Source organism: Rhamphochromis longiceps, linkage group LG5 (genome assembly GCF_057381845.1).
Source record: "Rhamphochromis longiceps isolate RC_006_pf linkage group LG5, R_longiceps_female_GT1.1, whole genome shotgun sequence".
NCBI lineage: Eukaryota > Metazoa > Chordata > Actinopteri > Cichliformes > Cichlidae > Rhamphochromis > Rhamphochromis longiceps.
Genome location: NC_140561.1, coordinates 4,953,945 through 4,978,872, shown reverse-complemented (window position 1 = coordinate 4,978,872; position 24,928 = coordinate 4,953,945). Strand labels below are relative to the sequence as shown.

Below are 24,928 nucleotides of genomic sequence, written 5' to 3'. Positions count from 1 at the left end.
TAGTGTTGCATAAATACATAGGAGGCTTTATGGGCAGCCCCCAGCAGACTGGGCCTATTACAGCGTAACTAAAGGTCACAGACTCATCAGCCTGTAAGCTTTATCAAAAAGGAACGTTTTAAGCCTAATCTTAAGCACAGAGACTGTCTCCCAAATCCAAACAGCTGGTTTCACAGGAGGACCAGCTCTCAGGTTCTGGAAGCTGAACGCTCTGCCTCCCACTCTACCTTTAAACATCCAAGGAGTCAAAAGTAAGCCAGCGGTTCGAGAGTAAATAGCTCTATTGGTGATGACATGGCCCCATGAGGTCTTTGAGATGAGATGGGGTCTGATTTTTCAAGACCTTGTATGTGAGGAGAGGTATTTTAAACTAGATTCTGGATTTAACAGGGAGTCAATGAAGAGAAACTAATATGGGAGAAATCTGCTCTCTTTCTAGTCCCTGTTGGTACTCTTGCTGCACCATTTTTGATCAACTGGAGGCTTTTTAGGAAGTTGTTAGAATACCTGATAATAATGAATTAGTATCCCGGCATTTTTGACCAGTTACCCAGCAGACAGTGTTGGTGTCTGCTGGGTAACGTTGTGTGACAGCCGGAGGAGGCAAAGACGGCATTCTTGGTATCAATACTGTTGCAAATGAGTATCTAATGTAATAGTAATTTTTATTATCAACTTCTGATTCAACCTTATATAAATAACCCTAGCTGTAACACTACGGGATCTCTTCAATTGATTTGCATCAGTCTGTGGTGAAACGTATGGCACCGCGCAGTAGGGGCTCATGTATCAGATTCCATGTCTGTCTTTTATCCCTCCTCTCAGGGTTTGCAACACCAGCATATAGTCCTTAATCTTGGTGCATCTGTTGGCCCACAAAGCTCCATTAAACAGCCGGACCACTCCGGTAAGGTTATTGACTTAATGCTCAGTGACATAATTAAATTGAGTATTTAATCTGGCCAATGGAGTGGAGGAGCCCCCGACCCCCGCCAGACAAGAAGAGTGTTCATATCTTGCTGCCATTACAAATAATTTCTACTCTGATCGCTATTGAGGTGACCAGACTGGCTGAGAGTTGTCCTTTCCTGTCATCTGCAATAAAAACTAGAGCTGTGCCATATCATGCCTACATGCCTGAGAGCCCTGTGTCAGCCTCTAATCACAATTCAGTACCTAAAAGAGAGCCTCCAACAAAGCACTGTAGTCTGCAAACTATGTGAGAAAACTGTTCCCGCTGAAGGTGGAAGCCATAAATATGTTTCACCACTTCAGGCAAAAATACGCCATCAAATACAACCAGGTTACAAAGGAGAAGATACTAGCAGGTGGTGATGTGTGACCAAAATGACTGACTCAAATGAGCATCACTGGAATAATCGCTAGTTCCACTCCACACGACAGGAAGAGCAAACGGTAGATGGAAATTACTGATACATAAGTGGAAAACCAAAACTTTAAGCAGATTATTAAAAGCTTCACCTACAATCCCAGTCAGAAATATTTTACAAGGTTACTTTAGCCACTGTTAAAGTGTTAAGCAGTTATTTTTCACTTAAAATGTCCAGGGGAAAAACTGGCTAGACTACTTTTGTGCTTACAGTTGACTTCAGTGGGAAATCTACGTTGTCCCTTCGACCGTAGCTGGAAACCCCTCTTAACCCTCCACTCAACCTGACGTGCACTACCCAAGAAAATTAACTATAGGTTGGGTCAATGCAACCTGCAACGATGTCTGTGAGCGTGGTGGTTTTTCCTTTATTTATTATTTTTTCCAAACGGTGCAGACAATTTACATTACAATGCATCCACTATGCTGACCAGGCGTCAGACTTCAAGCGGATGTCAAAAAAGTGTAACAGGAAGGACGACTCGGCCAACAGGTTTCCAGCAGAGTATAATCTAGGCTTAACCTTCAAGCTGTGACAAGGCTGGCAATACAGAGGTGACAAAGGAGGCCGAGTATAAACTTCCTCCTCTTTTTCTACATTTTTCACAACCAAGACTTCACAGAGAAAACGATCTGAAAATGTCTCCCTTTATCCCATCTTTAAACTAAAATTACACCTTCCCCCTGCCTTCCTTTAACCTGTAAACATTTGCTGATTTCAGGCATACCCCAACAATAACCACTTGGTACCTTTTAGAGAAAACGTCACACTTTCCGTACAGTATTCACAGATGCTTCATCAACGCCTAAACTGATGAGCTGCTGCTGTGAACAGCCATCCACAGTTCATCAAACCTTCATCCGGCCTTGAATTCTCCCCACCTGTTCATTACAAGAATGACAGCAGACACTAACCGATACAAAGCTGTTCCTTTATCTCGTAAGGCAGTGTTTGCCTTCACTTCAGCTCATGACACCACCTGACAATGGTTTGCTGTGAGGATATTGGTTTTGACACCACATGCTCCTCCATTTGCCAAAACGAGAGCATTCAACACCCAGCCCCCATCAACTTTTGACCTCTGGCACCTTGCTTGTGAGAGAGTTTGTGAGGTGAGTGTGGTTTATTAGAGAGGCACTTAACAACCTCTGTTGCTACAAATCCTGGCTGTTGAATGCTGACATCTTTCAAGGCGCTTACCAATTATTACTTAAGTCAGTCCTGTTATGCATGAGACCTGTTCAGTTATACCGAGAAATCAAGTCAAAAAGCTGTAGGTACAGAAAGGTAAGAGCACACTTGCTACTATACTGTTAGAATGAAACATCTGAAGAAAATGGCAACCAAGCACTGATATTTTCATGTAAAGTTTTCTCCTGTGCATATTCTAAACTAAAATTACTGCAACAATAAATAGCTGTTCATTTATCTTGCACCTTTTTAAAACTCCAATTTTCTTCCATTTTTGGCCGCTGGAGGTCGAGCATTTATACCCCATAAGGACCCCATAATGAGGACATTTACAAGCTCATTTCACAAGACCAGAAAGCTCCGTTTCCTGCTGACTGACTGTATCCATGTACAAGCAAGAAAACATGTCAGCTACTGGTTTTGCTGGTCAACAGCATTTCACTCAGGGACAATGAAAATACGTGCCCCACTTAAGTCAGCCAGACCCTACTTTAGCTGTTGTAATACCAACACATGATGAAAGAACTATACAAAGACTGCAAGAAGTGACGAGTTTTATCAGATGGGAAAAAAGAGAAAAACAAAACTTTGACTCAGTCAGCTGGACTACACCAGAGTCTGAACTAAAGTCCATGTTTGGTTGTTGTTTTGCTGTACCGCCCTGCATCGCTGCAGCCTCTGGCTTTCACAATTTAGCTGCTTGAAAACCTGAAGAAAGACTGCCAGTCACTTTTTATTTCAAGATGCTAACAGCAACAAGCAGCTCATGATGGTTCTCCCAGCCTTGGCAACACTCTGAAATACATGAGCAATTATTGCCATTATAATTAGGAGGATCGTAATAAACCTTCAGCTCTGTGATGAGGCAATAAAAGACACTACACAAGACAGGCCGAGCATGATCCATGGTCACACACTCACAGTCCCTCTTTTGGAGAGCCCCCGTGACACCTGTACCAGAGTGTATATTAATATCATAATGACATTTTACACAAGCAGCTACAAACTAACACAGACCCAGATCTGACCTTTGCCTTTAAAGAATATCATTAATAGATGAGGACAAGATCTCTCTCTTCTGGTTTTCCGATTAAAAGCCTCTCCAGGCAACACTTTCGCGTTGAGAACAAACTGTTGTCTTATGATGGGATTAAATATTTTTATGCTAGTTTGGGCTCAAAACTGACTCTGACATTTTATTTTGAAAAACTAAATTTGTTTCGTCAATGAAAAAGAAATTGTTTTTTTTGTTTTTGTTTTGTTTTTTTAAATCAACGGACCGAACACTCAACAGATAAAAAAAAATAAAAGGGGGGTGACTTTTAAAAAAAATTATATTTGCACTCAAGTAATAAAATAAAATAAAAAAAAAGACGCATAATGTCCCATAAAAAGCAAGGAGTGGAGCAGCGGTTCCTGGAGGACGTGTACGGAGTGAGTTCACTTCAACGCTAGCTAACCCAACTCTCATCAACCTGCTCCAACTGCTCCACCACTAATAGCGAAAAGTCTGTAAATAACCAATAAGGAGCACGTGTGTGTGGATTTGTGTGAAATCCACATAAATATTGGTAAATAAAGGTTTTCACCCATTTCCCCGACATTACTGATCACAAGGCAGAAGTTTGAACACTTAGAGGAAAACAAGTGGGAAAAAAATCCCAGTTTGATTTCAATGGGACAGATTTTCAGAGACTCACAGCACAGCCCTCACCCACACTCACCGTGCTCTGTGTACAACTCTTCGGTCACTCAGCTCTGGTTTACTCCTCCTTACAGCGAAGTTTTAGTAAAGTATCCAATTTTTCCGCAGCCGGTGCTTGTGCAGACAAATTAGCGGGCAAGAAAGCGAATCCTCCTCGATATTCCTGCCGCTCAGTCCATGCTTGGAAATTTCCTGTCAGGCGTCCAACTTTCACAACTTTACACACCTAATTTACTGATGAAAAACAGCGTGGTTACTCCATGTAGCAAAAAAAAAGTTTCTCCTGGTTCTCTACTTGGTTTCATTCAGCAGCTCTCTGCCTCCACATGCGCCCTGTAAGCAACAGTGAGAATACTTCGCTCAGCGCCCAGCTCTCCACAGGCGTAAAAAGGGGGCTGGCGAAGGGAGGACACATGACGCTCCCTTCAAGTGCTCCTCGTATTTTACATAACCACGTGCGAACGTAAGGTAATCTGTGTTAAATAGCAGTGACCAGCTTTAGCTGCACAGTGAGAATGTGAAATTCACAGAGAAACCCCGGGATCCCCCCACTGACATGACCGCTGCAGACAAAATAGAAAAAGTCTGTTGCTTTATTACGCATTCAGATTGTGTATCATGTTTTTAAAAAGTAACTATGTAATAAAGTAACTAATTACTTTTGAAAATAAGTCATCAGTAAAGTCGTTACTTTCTTGGAGAAGTAATGAGTAATTAGTAACTAATTACTATTTTCAAGTAACTTGACCAACACCAATATGTGCTTCTTAAAAGATTTTGAGTGGTTTTGTCTTTTGTTGTTCACCAGACCACAACCTGCGAATTTAAATAGATAACTTTCACTCCATTTTCATATTTGTAGTACAAAAACCAGTGACTGTTAGGATGGAAAGTTTATTGAACGCAATAACAATAGTGTAAAGCCTGTACTTCCACCAGTTCCTGAATGCAGCATCAGTTGCTAGAGAGCCGGCTGATGCATGGCAGACCCCTTCTGGCCAACAGGAAACATGCATGGACTACATCTGCCAGTGTGACCATAGACTTTATTACATCAAATAGTCCTGCTTTAAGAAAAACTGACGTCCATTTTTCCAGCCCCAGGAATCTATCTGAGATCAAATATATTCAGAGAGACTCAAAGGGCCAAATATGTGATAAAAACACAATCATCAGAATAACTCTTTCAATATTGCAAATGTATGTTGCTGAGAATTCATAAAGTCAACATACAGAAATATTAATAGATAATCTTTTGCTGACTGGTTTGAAAAAAACAAACAAGCAGCAGTTGTTTACTATAGTGAACCATGAAACAAACATTCACAACACATTAAGTCAGCGTGACTGGAACTGTTTGTTGTGTGGGATGACTGTGGTGTTATTCAGGGTGCAGTTCTTATCCACTGTTCAGTTTAGAGATGCCATGTCACACTGCGGATCAACAGAGACCACACAGAGATCACAAAACCCGCTCCACACACTTTTTATCCTCAAGGAGAGTCTCTCTCTGAATCTTTGTCTTCTCCTGTGAAAAGAAGCCTTTTATCTTACCCTTTTTAATTCTCCTGTAATGAGGGTTGAAGCTAGATAAACTTCAAAGATCACACTCAGCCCCACCCACCACGGCACTTGTTAAATCCCCCCGAGCTCTAATACAAGACAGTAGAGTCTGTTCTGCTCTCACTATGTACACTCATATTATAATAATCATGTATATTTATCAGGGACATTTGCATCCAGAGCATGGAGCTCTTTTTGTGTCACAAAAGAGTTGTACGCGATGCACACACTACAGCACAGATGAAATTAGTGCAAAAAAATAAGATCATATTTTTTAGACATTGCTATTTCAGATAACTGAATTATTTCTTTTTGATTATGCAAAGATCCTCAAAACCTCACTGAAACATCAAAGAAAGTATATTTACATATAGTCTACACAAGAATATCTCTCGAGAAGATAGAAGCCACATTTTATTAATATAGGGTTGGGTTCCTGTTTTCTTTTCATGCCACTTCATAGTCTTAGCTTCTTAGCTTTATATCATGCACATTAAAAATATTAAACATTATTGTAATCTATCACCCTTCTCTGGCTGCTTGCATGTACAACACAACCAATGACTGATCAAGCACCTCTCCTTCAGGTGAGTGGCCCAGAGACATCCAGTGCCCTTGGGTCCAAGCCGTTCTCAGGTTTGTTCCCCCATTTTAAAAAGCCTTGTTATCCTTGTAAGGAAGAGTACTCCCTTACTTGTATTATAACTTGTACAGCACTTTAGGAGCACTTTATGTAACATCACACTTTAACCCTCTGGGTTTGTTCAAAATCACGACCCTTTCAGCTTGTTTGTGGCCAAAAGTGTCCACCAACAGATTAGGTTTTATTACTTTTATGGGGGGTTTTTTGCCATTTTTTCTGCATAAAGCTTTTAACTAACTTCAGTTTTTTTCATAAATATAAAATAGTTATTACTTTTCACATTTTTAACCCTTTAAACATCAGTTTGTTTGTCCACTGCACTAGCTGGAAGACAACATCACATCTCGCAATTTTCTATAATTGCATTGCTACTGGAATTTCTTGTATTATTAATAGTAGAGTCTGGGGCATGTAATTGATTCACATCAACATTGATTATAATGCATTGTTATTTTTGTGCAGGGAGAGCAAAAACATAAAAACTCCCTCTCAGCTTGTTCGTGGCCAAAAATGGCCACCCCCTGTTTACGTTTACAAAATGCTATAAAATTAATATATATTAAGAATAATTTCCACTTTTTTGGACTTGATTTTTTAGATTAGCACCGGTCCTAGTCATGAAAACCAAAACATAATTCAAATTCAGATATTATACCCTTTGAAAAGCGTAGTAATAATATTATGTATTATTACTACGCTTTTGGGGGAAAATAGTAATAAAGTTCAGATTTTTTAGCATATGAATGATGCAGGTCATCATTGCAGGTCAGTAACAGTAACAGTAATAATGATTTATTTTTACTTTATTATTATTTTTTTCTTTGGGGAGGGGATAAATGACCAAAAAGAAAATCACAAAAGGTGTGTTATTGGCCAGAAAAGCAATTTAATGACCAAATAACCACTGAAATGACCAATAAAATGATCAAAATTTATATTCCACTATGTGTGTTCTTCTGTGTGCATCCTCATTAGCAGCAAGATGTACTAACCACAGTAGAGTGGTTTTTATAGGCACACTTTCTACACCTGGTACAAGGGGCTGCTGTTACAATCCTGGAGGTGCGCCTTTTGCACCTTCTTCTCATTTCGTTGGTGGGGTGTGGGTCACACTCTGGTTCAGACTAATGTATCTTGAGATCAATGGCAGAAGTGGCTGAGAATCAGGGACAAGTGTGTCTTGCAGTTGTTGAGGTCACCAGCATGTGTCCCAGCTCTCCCAGCATCACTCTTCATTTGTAGGTTGTAGAGGACTCCCCCACTTCAGTGAAGTTGTTTCCGGTGGGACAAAGGCATCGTATCCCAAGACATCCAGGAGATTGGAGAAAAGAGCCATCAGCCATCAGTTAGTTTTCCTTCTACAACTCGAGGTGCCAACACCCTCTAAGTTATCCAAGCAATATTTGTGCCTATTGTAGTCCAGGATTGCTTCTTGCTTTCACGCATCCTTTATTCCCCATCACTGACTGCTGGTTCCTTGTGTGTTGCTGTCAAAAGAAGCACATTCCTCCGTTGCTTTGGCATGTGGGATATCGCTGTGGTAGTTTTGGTGAAGCCAAAGACAGACAACAAAATCTTCCTCTGTTGCAACTGGAGGAGCTGGGGAGGAAGCTCTGGGTTGTTTCCCCTGTGCCAGTTTTCATCTGAGGAATTCCTCTGCCAAGGTGACCAAAGGAAAGACGTTGTCCTCGGAGCTCCTCCGTCAGTTGGAGTCTGAACCCCTTTCCCTTCTTTACTTCCTGAGAACTTCCAGTGTTGTCATCCAACATGCTATGTATTGCTTTATTCTGGTTTAGGCTCACATCTCCACTTCATCTATAATCCTCCAATCCTCACACCTTGGCCTCCCGTGCAGCTTTGTAAGGGTGCACAGCAGCTAAAAGATCTCCTTTGTTATAAAAAAAAGTCAAAAGTAGATCTCAGGCTGCTAATGCATGAAACTGCATACAGGCTGAGCCCTGGTTTGATACCAGTGGGCACTGGATTGTAGAGCAGTCTCTCTTCAGTGGTTTTCCTTTCATGAGGGATCCACTCAGTCACTCTCCTCGGTCTCAGAAAATGCTCCTACACTCAAAAAAGTGAAATTTGGTGGTTATTGCATTTACAAGACTCTAACATGTAATTTGAACACAATGAATTTATGTTTCTAAGGTGAACGTAATAAAATCATATAAGATCTACAAGAAATTTACCAACTTAGCGCCTCTTAAATTTATTCTTGTTGATATGACATGATAAAATCTAACAAGAGTGGTTAGCTGCCTTAAAGACTCGCGATATCACAAGATCACGTGAGATTCTAAACAACAAGAGGCAGGAAAGCACATGGTTTGCTTCACGGTCATCTTGGAAAGGTAAGAGTGAATCTATCTTTATCCATCTTGATGAAAATACTTTTTGCACAAAGGTATCATTAGTTTGTCGATTCTTTTCAGTTCTATTTATTCACATTTGTTTTTTTGTTTTTTTTTAAAAAAAATATCTGTTTGTTTATGCCATTCTAGCTAGCTAACACGTTAGTGCAAGAATATAGCACAATGTCATGCTAGCACGATAGCCTAATATGAAAGACTTAGCTACTCCAAATATAGATATTGTTTATAACTTAACCTCTGCACATAAGCTAGTTTGGCTCTACCACAGAGACTGTTGTGATAAATTTACATTTTACTGGTGGGTTGTTGAAATTTGTAAGTTTGTAAGTTGCAACTGATGGACAGTGGTTTATTTAACAATTTATGTGTTTTTAGTACATTGAGGAGGAAAGACAAAACATGAACAGATATGTTTTCCTGTTTTTTAATTTTTTTGAAATTAAATATTTTTCTACTTAATAAACTTGGAGACTTGCAGTTCCCTCCTGTAAAGATAATAAATGTTTAATCTTATCAGGTGGTGAAAGGTCTGGAGAGCTGGCAGGCCAGTTCATCAAATTCATGGTGAGCTAATATTTTTCTTAAAAATTATCACATTCCCATGTTAAAAATGTAATATATTCATTTGTAGGTGACATATAGTTTTGAGACCAAGAAAACATTGCATTCTGATTTTATGTACACATCATCTAAACTTTCTTGAATTGGGGGTATGGCATGATTAAATTAATACACAAATTACAAAACAATATTAAAATGACAGACTTGTCTAAAATGCATAAATACTATTTTGAAAAGATTAAGACTGTAAAACAATAGCCTCTGTATTTCTCACAAATTCCTGGTAATTCAACTAAAAGTTCTTTAATCCCACTGCTAGGTCGTTGAGATGGATTTCCGTATATATTTGTTTTTTTCCCCCTCTGTGTATAAAGACTGATGCTGTTGAAATCAGAAGAGAATACATCGCCAAAGGTCTTTGCGTGTACCTGAATGAAGATCCTGAGAAGCTGGTGAAGAATTACCTGGTATGTTAACTTGCCTGTATCCTTAACTAAGGAGATGATCAAAGATAAGCTTGAACTACATACAAAAAGTTTCAGGGGATGGGGTTTTCCTATAAATTACCGGTGGCTGTAAAAAATACCTTTTAAAATAGGAAAAGTAAGAGCTTTAAGTTTCTCACTGGATACTACACACACCATTCTTGAGTGTTTTATACTATCATTATTATAATATCATTATAATAACCTCATTCATACACACATTCATACAAGATTTTTATGTAACATTTACACTTCAATGGATGTATCAGGAGCAACTTGGGGTTCAGTATGTTACCCATTGATAGTTTTAGTATCAGATTAGAGAAGACAGGGATTAAACCAGTAGACAACTTGCTCTACCTCCTGTGCCACAGTCACCCCTATCACAAGATTTTGAAAGACAGGACATTGTTGAGGTATTGAATGAACTTCTCATGAGTCAGGAAAAATATCGGGCAGTCATTTTTGATTACATTTACATTATTATAAGGCTTGAATGAATAAAGCTTTTAGGTATTTTACATTAATGTAAAACAGATATTTACTTTTAAAACTGTTTGCAATGGACATTAGTGAGAAATCCTTATCTCTTTTTTTTTGTTTTATTGTTACAGGAAGTTGATAAAAAGCATCGCCACTGCCATAGCAGAGACAGTCTTTGGAATCTGTGTCTTTCGATCAGAGGGTGCGGAGCCTGGCGATGACCCTCAGGATGTTGTGATTGTTCTAGAGGGGGTGGAAGTGATGGGTGAGTTGGGCAATGTAGTTTTTGCAGTGACAATGTTGCTTGGTCTGGTCTATTCACTGAACCTGAGCTACCCTCTGGAACTCAGGTACACCTTTGAGGTCCTGCAGAAGATTCTTATGGAATTAGATGCACACGAACTATCCAACAGCACACAAAGTACAGGTTCTCAAAACACTATTTTCTCGTTGAGAAATGTTCCCATTACAACAGCTACACCATGTATCTGGACCATGAACCTAAAATAATTGCAGATATTTTCTTTTTTGAAAGTGCATCTGTTGACCTTCAAAGTAGTTGTATTGGTCATCAGAAAATCACCTGATTCAGCCATTCATTGTTGTTAAAAATTGTTTTAACAGGTTAACTTTCCACTTTGTCCACTACTTTTTTTCTGTTATGTAACTTGTACTTGCATTTCATGTATTCTTTATACATTATGTGAAATTTGCTATAAATTCAATAAATTGGAGAAAACAAAAAGATGTGTATGACAAATTTTTATTTACCTTTTAGATGTAATAGTGAAATGTATGTTAACCAGACTCTAGACTTTGTTAAATGCTCCAAAAAATTACTCTTTAAATTAACTTAAAATAATCATGGAAAGAATTTCCACGTGATTAAATTGCTTTCTATTAGCATTAAAGACTTGTGTTGGAATAACTTAATTTGTATGAGTTGGTTCAACTCAATTAACTTAAGCTGGGACCAAATTTAGTAAATTAGTTGGAGAAAACCTACTGAATTGAGTTGGAACAAAACTCTTTAAGTTGGATCAACACTATTAAAATATATTGGATCAAAATGCAGTAAATACGTTGATTCATCAATCTTTAATTAACCCTAGAACACTATCGCTATAAATAGTAACACGATCACTAATGCCGGGTGATTTTTACCCGATATAATATAACCAATGAAAAGTAATCAAATATATCAAAATATGACAACACATGACAAATTAGAGTGGTCTTCTTTTACTTTCAACTGTGCCATGTCTAACAAAATGAAAAATAAAACTCCTAAAACAAAATAATGACTCTGGAAAGCTGGTCTTTGGTCCACCTATTCCTGGGACATTTGAGACTTCCCTGGTGATGGCACAGGCTCCTCGACACGCAAACAGCTGCAGGAGAGAGAAATCATGTAAATGTATTTTCTCGGGTGTAATTCACCCAGCGATAGTGTTCTAGGGTTAAGTTGGTCCAACTTGAGTGCATTAAGTTGGAGTAACAGAATTGCATAATGCTAAAATAAAGCAATTTAATCACGTGGAAATTCTTTCCATGATTTTTTTATGTTCATTTAAAGAGTTATTTTTTTGAGTGTATGTTCTTTTCCATCAGCTGCTCGGCCTCCACCTCCATGCCCCCCAACCCCAATCTTCCCCCAAAGAAGAGGATTCAGGCACTGGCTAGTACTCTTCATCAGTGGTGATGCAGTCAGCTTCTTTGGAGATTGTCCCCTCATCTTCTGGAGAGGAAGTTTCTTCATCTTGGGCAGATGACTTTTCTTCAAGGACAGATGACTGCTGCTGTCCTTGCTCTCTGACCAGATCATATAGGCAGTGCTTGAAGCAGTGATGACCTTCTTGCCATACAGCCAGAATAAATGATCTGGAAGCTGTTAGGCTTACTTACAGCAGTAGCTCTGTCTGCACCTGCAGAAACTCCAGGACACGTTTACAAACTGTGTTTGTTGTTGTTTGCGCTGCAGCTGCAGGTTTGAACTCTGTAAAATGTCCTGTGATTGGGGTTTTTTTGTTTTTGTTTTTAGAGTTAATATTTTGGGTATGGTATCTTTTTATGAAAAATACAAGAGTAAAACTGCTTTTAACATGTTCTTCAAAGCTGAGTTTGACTGGGAACCTCAAAGCTCAATATCCTGCATCCACAGAAATTCACTGCAGCCTATGTAATGTTTAATGTATCATTATTTATTCCAGTCTATCTTGCAAATACATGTTTGTGCTGCAATGTCATGCACAAACACAAACTATTAGATCCTTAAGATCAAACCTATGTCAAAATTGTTTCATTATTTTGGTCTATTGGAGTGTGGTAGGCCATCAAAGGCCGCTACTAGAAACTAGGAATGTTACATGAAATCGCTTGTTTGGCCAAAAATGGGTAAATGATGTAATTTGGTAAAAAAACATTAAAAACTACAATTTTCATGTGTTGAGTTTAGAATGAAAGCAATTTTACCTAAATTGCATGATATAGTGTATATGGTGTATAGTGAATATTATTGATATTATTAAGGAGCTGATGTTGAAAATTAAAAAATCTGAAAGAAATACACACCTTTGGGAAGTTTCATTCCACTTGCATTAACAGAACGAAAATGGTTGAAAAAAGAAAAGTGAAGTGGCCACAAATGGCCAGGATAGAGCCCAGAGGGTTAAGCAATATTTGCACATCAATAACATTTGCACACAAGAGGTTTAATTATTTATTGAATATTTATTGAGTATTTTAACAATTCGCAGGTAGCCTTTGTTCCAGGTCCTGCACAGCTGCTCCTCATCAAGAAATGTAGTGGTTGTCTGTGAGAAGGAAAGAATAGTCACTGGGAGCAAATAAGGTTTACCATTTAGGAGAACTTAGGCAAATGTGTCACATGTCTTTTCTGTGTCCTCTCCAGGGTGTTTGGGCAAATGTTAAGGTGTAAGGGTAAAGTGTAGAATATTTCATCTAAAATATTTAATTGTATGAAAATGGTCAAATGTATGTATATATTTATTTAATTAAATGTTGGTGTATTGTAGAATGTTGGTGGAAGGTTGGGATTTGGAGTTTGTGCTGTGAGAAGGCTTGACATGCCAGTAATTGTCATAGCCTCAGAGCTATATGGGCTAAATGCTTCCACCATACTGTACCATTCAACACAGCAACTTCAGTGACTACAGACAGCCTTTCCAAACTAACTTTCACGAGTCCTTCCTCCAAACTTTCAACATGTCTATCAGACTCCATTCTAACTAAACTGACCATGGATAGACTCGTCATTAATTCATTGTTCAATTTTAAATATGATTAATTTATAGCAGGACATGTACTCCATGCTGGCTGCTCCTAGTTAAAAAGCTTTTGCTTGAACCGGCTAAGCTTCAGTCAGAAATGGCACTAGTGAAGGCTACAAATGACTTTTGTGGGGTGATTAAGCTCTTCGGGCTGTGATGCTCTGTTCTCCATACAGCCAAAGACATGTTTTCTACCACAAGGTCTTCTTTGTGTTGTGCTTTTTAAAAACATAACTCTTGCACAGCTTTTAATTCCACTTTTCAGTTTTTATGCATGAGTTATTGTTTTTGTTCTTCTAGTTTCTGTATTGAATTTCATTCAGACTTAAACTTTTATTCTGTTTCATATTTCAATATTCTTTCTTTTATTTCATTTCATGTAGTGCTGCTTTTAATTCCACTATGATATGATGTCTATTGGCTGGTAGTTATGGGTCTGGTAATGCCATGGCTTTTGTGTGTAAAGCAGTATTCCTATATTTCTGGTATTAAGTAAAGGATCTGAGTACTCCCTGATGACGGTGGAAGAAAATGCTGTGGACACATTGCTCCAAAGTAGGCGTTCTGATTAGTTGAGATCTCATGTTATTAAGGCTATAGGATGAGATTTACACTATTTTCACACTGAAACTAATCAGTGAAACTAATGATTTATTATCTTTCTCACCAATTTATTCAACTGTTTCCTTAAATTCCACTCACAGAACACTTTGGTAAAAAGAAGTCCTGAAAACTGTTTGACTAAAGTGGATTCTGCCAGTGCCTCAGCAACAGAGAAATGAAGTAAAAGAAAAGGGCTGAGACAAGTTGGAACGTGTCCTAATGTACTCCTGCAGACCACGAAGTGTTTAGTTTAAATGCACCATAAAACAGTGTGTTATTGTTGGACTGCTGTTACCTTTTAAGTTAACACTTTGGTCTGTGTAGATATTTGTGTAGACTGTGTGAAGGTTTCCGAGCACAAGCCTGTATTCATAACAGGATGACAGAGAAATGAGATGGAAAAGTGGGAAAGCAGAGTGTGAATGAGCACGCCTGTCGGTCAAGAGCAACACATTGCATTCACATCCGTGTGAAAAACACTGAGCCATTCATCTCCAAGTTTTACTCTCTCTGTGTCTTTCACACACACACACACACACACACACACACACACACACACACACACACACACACACACACACACACACACACACACACACACACACACACACAGGCTCTGCTCTGAAAGCCACTTGTCCTTAGAGAGGAAAGAGGAGCTCGGTGGCTGCCTATGATGGGGGATGGAGGACTGATTGGGAGACTGGCTGGTAGGCAGTGCATGACTGGGGGAGGTGTGGGTAGGCGTGGAGCAGAGAACAACCTTCCCCCATCCCCAGTATGTTCATTACTACATACCCAAATATGTGACTCGCTGTCCAGTCTCATCTCTATTGTGACTGATGGGAACAAAAATTCAGAATATAAGTAGCTGAGAGAGAGAAAGAGAGAGTGAACTCCTACAGGCTTGAATCTTTTACATGAAAGAACATGCACTGTTTCCATCCTTACTTCTGCAACGGGTAAAACGTCACCTTTACTTTCTGCCTAGGGATAATTCCTCTTGTGCACCTGCCTACAAGAAAATGAAGATGTACACAACCCTTTACAGTAAACAACTGAGCTTTACCACAATTCTACCAAATTCGACTCGATTTAAGAAAGAAGAAGATGGTATTATCAACGATTTTCTGGAAATGTAAACCATGAACACTTAAACAACTGCAATTTTGCTGGTAAAAAGTATTCAAATTCAGTGAAGCACTGAATAAAAAACAGAAAAAGTAATAACCAATGTTCCCTCTAATTTTTCACGTGTCTGAGCGAACACACAAACTCCCTGAGCGGTCCCTTGGACCACTGTGAGAAACAGCAGGCATGTGCACTGTGGTCACGCCAGCATCCAAGCTACATGGTTTATTAAAATAATCTGATTACAGTATTTACATTTATGTTAGACTACTTTTAATTAACTGCTTTAGCCCACTTACAATGAAAATGTAAAAAAAATCTTGTTCATGACCTGTGTAGCATGTTAACTAAATAAATAAATAAATATATATATATATATATATATATATATATATATATATATATATATATATATATATATATATATATGACCAATGTTGGGTAATTAATTATATAGTTACTTCTTCAAAAAAGTAACTGAGTTATGCAAACAAAGTTTTTTGCAGCTGTTTACCTAAAAATGCAGCCAAGGCGTTTTTATTAAACAAACATTTCAAACTATTTACAGAACAATCAGCTGTTCTGCATCAAATCTGATGCCACACAAATTATTTGTTCACTCCAAAAAATAATTTCTGTCCACTATGAGATGAAGGAGAACAACAGCCTGATACCTGCAGGCCTGACAGCAGCAGATGTATCACTGCTGTAACACCTGTAACACTCAGCAGTTGCCTCATTGTTCTGACACACACAACAACACTATTGACTACACTACACACTAACTACACACTAACTACACAAGATTTGCGCTAAACATCGCAAATCTCTCACATCTCAAAACACAGCTGTCACTCCTAAAACTTCCCCCCTTCCTAAACAACTAAAGGCCATGCTGCCATATCAGTTTTTGATTGGTCCACATGGTACATTTTTCCACCAATAGGAAAGGGTGGAGTTTTTTGGTTTTGTTTTTGCTCACAGGCTTTAGAGCGTTTTCCTTATAAAACGCTGTTTTTACCGTTTCTTCCCGCAGTAAATATAAACAGCGATAGTATTCAGGAAGAAAACCAAACATTGCAGATATTTTTATCATAACTCTGGTTTTGCGTGGCCGATCAACACAATTTAAAAACTGGTATAAAGTCCACACTTTTTCCGTCAATTGTTCCGTCTGTCCTGCTCACATCTCCAGTGGTTGTACACGTTGTCATTAACGTGGCTTCACTCCACATCAGCCGCTTTGCTCGCTAAAACACCGGTGTTGGCGCATAAAGACGCTGTCATAGCCTGTCAACGATGTGGATTAGCTGCGTATATATTGGCTGGACTATGGGATAAAGTGGCATCGTTCTAATCCCGTACGGGAGCAGCCAGTCACTTTCTGACTAACACTGCAAAACGGAACATTGGTAATAATCCCTTTGGATGGTGTGATCACAGACTATGTGTAAATGATGCACATAGTCAACATACCATGCTGCTGAATGTGAAGTCCTGCTTTAAAGTTACAACTTTAATGTTACAGTGTTGTACATTGTACACTGTCACAGTACATTAAAGCTAATGCTATGTCCTCATCAGACATGACTGACTGTAGTTTCACTCACCAAGAGTCAGAGGTGCAGCTCAGTAATTATAATCACTGAAGTGATGCCTAGCATTGAGCTTGGCTATAGCCATTGCTGTTGGCATTAACTCAGTTATGAGGCCAAACCCTTACTATTCCAGAGTTGAAGAAGGAAAGCAAAACTATTTTTGTACCAGACTGTAAACTTGTTTTTTTCTTAAGTAAAGTTAGAAATGTTAAAATAATAACTCAAGATTAGATTTTGTGATGGTCCTTGGCTTTGAGATTTATATCTGAAGTTTTGTTATTCAATGTTGTATTTGATTCCCGTTGTTGCTTCTCAGTGCTGACCTAAAACTCATTGTCAGGTATCAGGTTGATAAGGTGGACTTGTTGGTAATAGTGCAGCTGTATCTGGATAAATCATGTGCTGTATTTGAGTCTCAGTCCTCATGACGTCACACAGACTGCAAAGTGATTTCCATCAGAAAACTTGTCACTTATATTAAAAACATTTTCCTTCACCCTCCTCTCGCGGATCTGAATTGTTTTGCTATTTTCAGACAGAAACACATGCACTTACTTTTTCTTATTGTAGTTAGTAGGCCTACACCACCCTCTCCCTCATGTACTCTCTTTGGGTCTGCTTTTTGAGATACTAATTTACTGGGTATGAAGTGACCGGCTGGATCTTTGCATATAGATTATATCGTACTGTGAGTAAATCCCCCTGCCACTGGCATCACAATCATTTGTAGTAATTAAACCATATCTACCCCTCAACCCATAAAACTAAATGCATCTTTTTATTTTTCATATTTACCAGCTGGATATGTTCCAGTGTGAATCAATGAATCGAGGTCATAATGTTGATTTAGAGAGTGTATATACATTTATGGTTGTGTGATGTTCAACTATAGTCCATCAGCCCGTTGTTGAAAATTAAAATATATTTTAGCAGATTATGGTCTGAAGTGGAAAATGAAATTACAACACCGTGTACATGTAGCTTTGCCAGTTGTGTAGATCATTTTCATAAATGGTCCGTTGCTATGAATTATAGGACCACATTTTCCCCTCTCCTTTCATAAAGAACGGTATCCTGTGCTAACCGCTCTAAAGATGTTCTGGGGCAAGAAAATGTGAACTTAAGACTATTCCGCAAGTTTACATTGGCGATATTGTACCAGTAGATGGCGATGTCGCATACGAATTAGACACCGGTGTCGGTGGCGTGAGCTATTCCGATATTGTACCAATATTATTTATATTGTTCCAAGACAAATCAAATGTGAGTTCAGCTCGTGTTCTGGCCTTCAAATAAATAAAAATAAATAAAATAAAAGTGTCGATTAGTTCTTAAAAAATATTTGTCGTGAACAAGTTATTAAAGAGGCAGTGTTAGAAAGCTAGTTTATGTCGATGCTTTTTAAGGTAAGGAGTAAAATAATAACATTAATAACAATAATAACAACAATAATAATCATAATAATACATTTCAATTATTTTTCGGGCGGGCATGCGCAAGCGATATTTAACATACGTACGCGCTTCCGTAAAGCAGTGACAAAGATGGCAGTCGCCGGACAAGGTAAACCGACAGTTTACGTGCTATATTGTCGTGATTTGCAGTTAGAGCGAAAATGCCCAGCTTCCCATTTAGCACCAGAGTAGATGAACGGTTCCTAAGCGTATCGCTGTAGTGATATTTTGTTTGTAACTGGACTTTGGTGGCAAGAAAATGCTGTTACTAACGCTGGTTAGTTAGCTAAAGGACTCGCTAATTTGGCCCACGGTCCCTGAGCGTTACTCTGCCGCCTGCAACACCCACACTATATCTTTTTGTAATCATCGGGGGTCTCTCTAGTGAAAACAATCAAGTTTTCATCCCAGGTGGCATTTATAGGGTCTACTATGACGTTTTTGTGGTAATAGTTGAGGTGACGCCCGTAGCTAGCTTGATGTGTAGCTAGATGAGTATTTTGCTCGGCGCTAGCTGTAAGCTCAGTCACCGGAGACACAACATTCCGGAAGAAGCGCTTGAAAACACAGCGTTACAAACAAAATGAAGCAATTGTCTCTGTTTACTCAACGCGTCGAGCTTCTGTATTTGATTACATTTAATTTTATTCAGATCAGTGTAGTTTTGTTTCTCCTTCATTCTGGTTATGTTGTGTTGAAAAATTTGACCAGATTGATTGAAACTAAGCTAAGCAGTATAATTTATTTTTTTCCTTTCTAAAAGAAATCAGTGGGTTATCCTGCGTCGTGTCATGGCACAGAAGTCGCCTAATTGTCATTTGTTTTGTGTGTCTATGTTTGTAAAGGCGTCAAAGTTCCCCGCAGCTTTCGGCTGCTGGAGGAACTGGAGGAAGGTCAGAAGGGAGTTGGAGACGGTACAGTGAGCTGGGGCCTTGCAGATGATGACGACATGATGCTAACTCACTGGAATGGCATGATCATTGGCCCTGCCAAGGTGAGCCACGTCAAGCACCTGCTCTAACACTTCAGTATGTAATACTGATCTTCTTCAGTCGGCCACTGGGCTTTCTGCCTTGGAAGCTGACTAAAAGGGGGTTTCTTTTTAAACATCACAAGACAATAAAATGCAAACCACACGGTAAAGATTCTGTTTGACCATGTGGCTGTGCTGCTCACAAGCAGAGATTTCACGAGCCGATATGATTTGTTGAAGCTGTGTTTGTCACACCCTTGTGTCAGCAGGAAGATTATTAATTCAACAAGATATAATGTGCATGAAGGTGAGGCAGGAAAAAGTCAAATATTAGAAAAGCCAACTTTGAAAACCTTAACAAGTTGTAAGCCATACATGCAGCTTTACAGTGCCGTGTTTCTGTGTGGAGAGAAACAGCACTGTAAAGCTGGTACTTGGATGAGCCTTTTTTTATTTATTTATTTTTTTTATTTTATTAGAAGCCATATTCACACACACATTCCCGTAGCTCTTATTTCTAACTATCACACACTCACTCTCACTCCAGTGGATGCATTGGGGACAATTTGAAGTTTGGTAATGTTCGGTGTTGCCCAGGGAGACTGACATACAGCCAAGGAAGGAAACATTGATTTTCCAATTGGAGCATACTCAGCATCTCACTTATTCCAAACACAGTGGGTTGAGTTGATGCCAGAGAGCTCTATTTTGGTTTCATCTGACTACAGCACTTTCTCCCAAGCCTTCTCTCAATTATTTAGATGTTCAAAAGCGTCTTACCTTTGAAGGTCTTTTTCCCCAGTCCAACCTCGTGCAGCTCTATAATCTTGTCTCTGACATCCTTTAACAGCTTTTCGGTGTTGTCCATGATAGTGGAGAGGTTGGAATGGAAGTCATTGATTCTGTGGACAGGTGCGCTTTACAAACATCACGAGTTGGGTCCAAAAAAAGAGGTGAATGTGGAGCTGCCTAAAAAGTGTTACTCTCCTTACATTTCTATGTTAAAATGGCCATCTTTACAGCATACCTGTTTATAGCTGTGTTAAGCAGTGTTGACCACTGTATAAATTAGTATTTAGTATTTATTTATTTATTGTCATTGTCAAGAACAATGAAATTGCGTTTGGGGCTTCCATACAACCCAAAAAAAAGAAGAAAATAATAAATACCCCTTAAAACCCAAGTGTACATATTTAACCCAGTGTGACTCCAATGCAATAAGACAATCCTTAGCAATAATGTTCGTAGAAATTCAGACAAAGACCTGAGAAACATGACAAAATACAACAATGCAACCCATTCAATATTATTGTACTGTGAGATATGATATCAGATATGATAGTTATCTATTTAAGAAAGAGGGGGGGGGGCAGGAGGGGGAAGAGAATAAAGATATGATGCACCAATGCAGACCAGTTCATTGCTATTAAGAAGTTGGATATGGTTATTGTCCGTGAGAGGGGGGCAGAGAGTTCAGGAGCCTCACAGCCTGTGGATACAGGCTGTTGGCCAGTCTGGATGTTCTGGCCTGTATAGACCTGTACCTTCTCCCTGAGGGCAGCAGATGGAAAAGGTGGCGCGCAGGGTGATGTTGGTCCCGCAGGATACTGTGCACCCTCCTCAGACAGCGAGTGGGGAAGATATTACTGATCTCTGGCAGACTTGTTCCAATAATTCTGCCAGCTTCTTTCACCACCCGCTGGAGTGCTTGCTGATCGGCCTTGGTGCAGCTGGGGAACCACACTAGAAATCCATACGTCAGAACGCTGCTGATGGCACAGTTGTAGAAGTTCAACATCAGAGATCTGGGAATGTGTGCGCTCCGCAGTCTCCTCAGGTAGTAGAGGCGCTGTTGGGCCTTCCGTACAACTGAGGTGATATGGTTGCCCCAGGACAGGTCCTCGGTCACAGTTACCCCCAAGAATTTAAAACTGCTCACCCTCTCCACCGCCTCACTGCCAATGAAGAGAGGCAGATGGTTGTTATGACCCCTCTTCCGGAAATCTACAATGATTAGAGGTGGTTGTTTTGATTGACTGATGTCCTGACACAGGGAACTCGAGCTAATCGTGGTCTAGTAATTCACCTCTTGTAGTCCAACCTCTCAACTTTGTGTTGTTGTTGCCTTCTACAGCATTTTAAAGAAATTGTCTGACAAATAATAGAAGTCCATGCTTCAGTTTTGGTGAGTGATATTCCAGTATTTTATGTGATTTTACTAAATGGCACTAATTAGCAGAAATGTGTGTCTATGAGTGCAGTTTGCTAGCTGTAGCTGCTGAATTAGCACTCTAGCTGCTTGTCCACATATAGTCATTTCTGAAACAGTAGTTACCCAGTGAATGTTCCCTGAGTAACTGAGCCTCAGGTTTTGGAAACTCTGTGTGCTGAAAGTTGGAATACGCATTTTTATTTATTTATTTTTGTTATGAGCATTTGTTTTAGGGGCTTGTGCTGCCTTTGGTTGCACCTCCATGCTTTATTTTGCCCCCCAGAGAGGTGTGATGATGCATCACTTCAGTGTGTGGTTGACAATAACGAGAAGTCTGAACTAGTTAGCTTGCATTTTTTCCAGCACTGTTTATGGCAGCCTTGCTGGTTTACCACAGCATATTCAAATGTTGGTAAAGTGTGACTCCTGTGTGCCAAGTTTTTCTTTTCAGCGATTTCACCTCTACTGCTGATGGCTTATAGACAATGTAAACAAACATAAACTTTAAAAAGAGCTGCTGTCAGTGTTGAACCTTATTTGATTTCATCTATGTCTCTGCACCTTTATCAGCACGTCCTCACTAAAGCTTTGTAGTGACAGATTTAATATAAATGTTTATTTTTTGAGCCGAATTCTTTTATCAGGCTTTGTAAAGCATGCAATATGTTTTTTTTTTCTTCTCACAGTAGTCTCACGGTTCAGAAAGAGAATAAAAAGTTAAATGGGCTCTAATGTCAGCAGTTGTTAATTCCAGAGAACTGGTGACAGTAGAGCTTATTAGAGTTTGTTAGACTTTGATTCTTTGAGCTAACCAGTCTTCTGTTCTTTTCATTGCAGACTGTCTATGAAGGCAGGATCTACAGTCTGAAAATAGACTGTGGATCCAAATACCCTGAGCATCCTCCTCATGTCCGCTTTGTGAACAAGATAAACCTAAGTGGTGTGAACAGCTCAAACGGTCTGGTAAGTATCCCTGCAGATATTCTTGACTGAGTTATAATATTCACTCACACGTTTTTCTTGGTAGGATTCTGAACTGTAAATGACTTGTGCAGTAAAAACATAATTAACCAACAAATAGTCTGCTCCTGGTTGTAGCTGCTGCTGCTGTAGGTATAACATATGGCTCGAGTCTCAGGAGTAGTAGGAAGTAGGTAGACTCAACAGTTTTCTGCTTTTGTGCTGCGCGGTTATGCAGTTCAATAAAATATTTCACTTCCAGTGAAATAAAATAATTATCATGTTGAATTCTGTTGCACAAAGGTGCTTATTCTGTCTTTCATTATAAAGCTAGCATGACTTTTAGCTTTTTAGAAGGGCTCCTGTGTCTCTACAGAGAACTCAAAAACTCACTCGCTGTTTAGTTTGAGCAGATGGAACTCGAGGAATTTCAGGGGAAAAAGTTGGAAAACTTGCATTTGTATCTCATTTGACTCTGGACTCTGCGGTCCAGGGTATAATTGGCAGTTTTTGAGTTCTTTTGATTTTACCTCTATATTCCACCTTTAAAACTGTTCACCTTGCCCTGTTTGGTATCATTCTTTTCAGCACAACCTCACGTCTGAATTTACACTTATGTTGTCATTTTGACATACTGCATTGACACAATTGATCAATCTAAAATCAGACAAAAAACATAAAATCCAGGTAGGAAAAAAGTTTTATTTTTTACTGTAACAACCACAAACATGTTTAACGAATCATTTTTATAACTTGAAATCCAAATGTAAATAGTAAATTTTAAAAACCTGTGCACACGTTTTGCAAACAACAGTTATTTGCAGCTATTTACCTGGTATTAAAAAAATAATAAAAATTATGATGGGGGAAAAATTATGAATGTTTATAAATGAACTTTTTGCAGATGCAGGCTTGATGAATCCTCAGTCTGAAACTGGGATTTGGACGTGACACGTAATAGACTACACGTTTGTCTATGACAACAACAACAGACGTTATTTATATAGCACATTTAAAAACCAGTGGTGTACCAAAGTGCTTAACATGCAAGAGGGTAAGATGAAGTAACAGGGGAGGATGAAGGCTATGTCAAAGTACCAACATGGTAGCAGGTTAAATGGCATTAAAAACACAGAAGCAAAAGAAATGCATATAAAAGCATAAAAGAACAATATATGTAAAGGATAAGACAGTCAAACATTTAAAAAAAAAAAAAAAGATTAAAAGTAGTTAAGAATAGACCGAAGATAGAAATAAGCATTTAACTAACAAACAATCATTAACTGGTAGAAAAGGCGAGGCTAAATAGGTGGGTTTTTAACTGCGATTTGAAGGATTGAATGGAATCAGACTCGCGGACAGCGATGGGGAGGTTATTCCATAGATCAGGTGCAGCCAAGGCAAACGCTCGGTCACCTCTAGTCTTCAGCCGGGATCTCGGCTGTACCAAAAGTGATTGGGAAGATGATCTTAGTACTCTAGCAGGGGTGTATAATCTAAGTAGCTCAATGAGGTAGCTTGGAGCTATATTATTAATAATTCAGAAGGTGAGCAACAGGATTTTGAATTGAATGCGATACTTAATGGGAAGCCAATGCAGGTCGGCAAGGACAGGAGTGATAGAGACACGGCGTCCACTACCAGTAAGGAGATGAGCGGCCGCATTCTGAACAATTTGCAGTCTATGGAGAAGAGTCGAGTTCAGACCAAAGTAAAGGGAGTGACCAGCAATAGCTTAGCGGAGGCCAACTGGAGCAAACAGTGGCATCTGCTCAGTGTGTACGCAGGGTTTCTGGAAGGAAAGTTCTTACACCCAAAAGCTTTCAAATGGGTGTTACAAGATTTTGGTACTAATTAAATTCAAGGAGGGAAGAGGGAGACTGAGTCTAGGTAAGATGTGTTGTCCACTCTGAAACACCACATGGGATCAAGCATTCGGTCGTGACACCAGTTTCTGTCTATAATTGTCTTTTCTATGTAGATTGAACCAAGGGTCATTGGTTACTTAATAAAAAGCACCTCCACCATCCTTCTGCTCATTTCCCTTCAGGTCGACCTAAAGGCTGTGTCATCACTGTCCCGGTGGAAGAATTCCTACAACATCCGGGCAGTGCTGCAGGAGCTCAGACAGCACATGATGATGAAAGAAAACAACAGGCTCTCCCAACCACCTGAGGGCCAGGTGTACAACAACTGAAGTTCCTGCTGCTGTTCATTACTCTCTGACACACACACACACACACACACACACACACACACACACACACACACACACATATGCATGCATACTACACAAGACTCTCTGCTCCCACT

General features: G+C 39.2%; 3 protein-coding genes across 4 annotated transcripts in view; 2 read left to right on the top strand and 1 right to left on the bottom strand.

Moving 5' to 3' along the window:
* The window catches only part of plxnb1b (plexin b1b), a 95,356-nt gene extending 90,700 nt beyond the window's left edge, over nucleotides 1-4,656 (bottom strand). Inside the window, exon 1 of one of the 2 annotated variants that reach the window (XM_085405494.1) lies at nucleotides 4,307-4,656. The gene's annotated coding sequence lies outside the window, so the exon portion shown is untranslated. The remainder of the gene's footprint in view (nucleotides 1-4,306) is intronic. The other variant, XM_085405495.1, reaches the window with a different exon arrangement.
* Nucleotides 1-24,928, top strand: part of LOC146669067 (uncharacterized) — a 576,742-nt gene that overhangs the window by 464,397 nt on the left and 87,417 nt on the right. The window lies entirely within an intron of this gene.
* Nucleotides 18,457-24,904, top strand: ube2v1 (ubiquitin-conjugating enzyme E2 variant 1). The gene is made up of 4 exons (XM_085405493.1): nucleotides 18,457-18,579; nucleotides 19,316-19,464; nucleotides 22,493-22,618; nucleotides 24,666-24,904. The coding sequence occupies exons 1-4, from the start codon at nucleotides 18,561-18,563 to the stop codon at nucleotides 24,810-24,812; spliced, it is 441 nt and encodes a 146-aa protein (XP_085261619.1). The 5' UTR covers nucleotides 18,457-18,560; the 3' UTR covers nucleotides 24,813-24,904.

What these genes read in the sequence shown, in the direction of transcription:
- ube2v1 (XM_085405493.1), top strand. An exon ending in TGATCATTGGCCCTGCCAAG is followed by an intron (nt 19,465 to 22,492) that starts GTGAGCCACGTC and finishes TTTTCATTGCAG; the next exon opens with ACTGTCTATGAAGGCAGGAT. An exon ending in TGAACAGCTCAAACGGTCTG is followed by an intron (nt 22,619 to 24,665) that starts GTAAGTATCCCT and finishes ATTTCCCTTCAG; the next exon opens with GTCGACCTAAAGGCTGTGTC.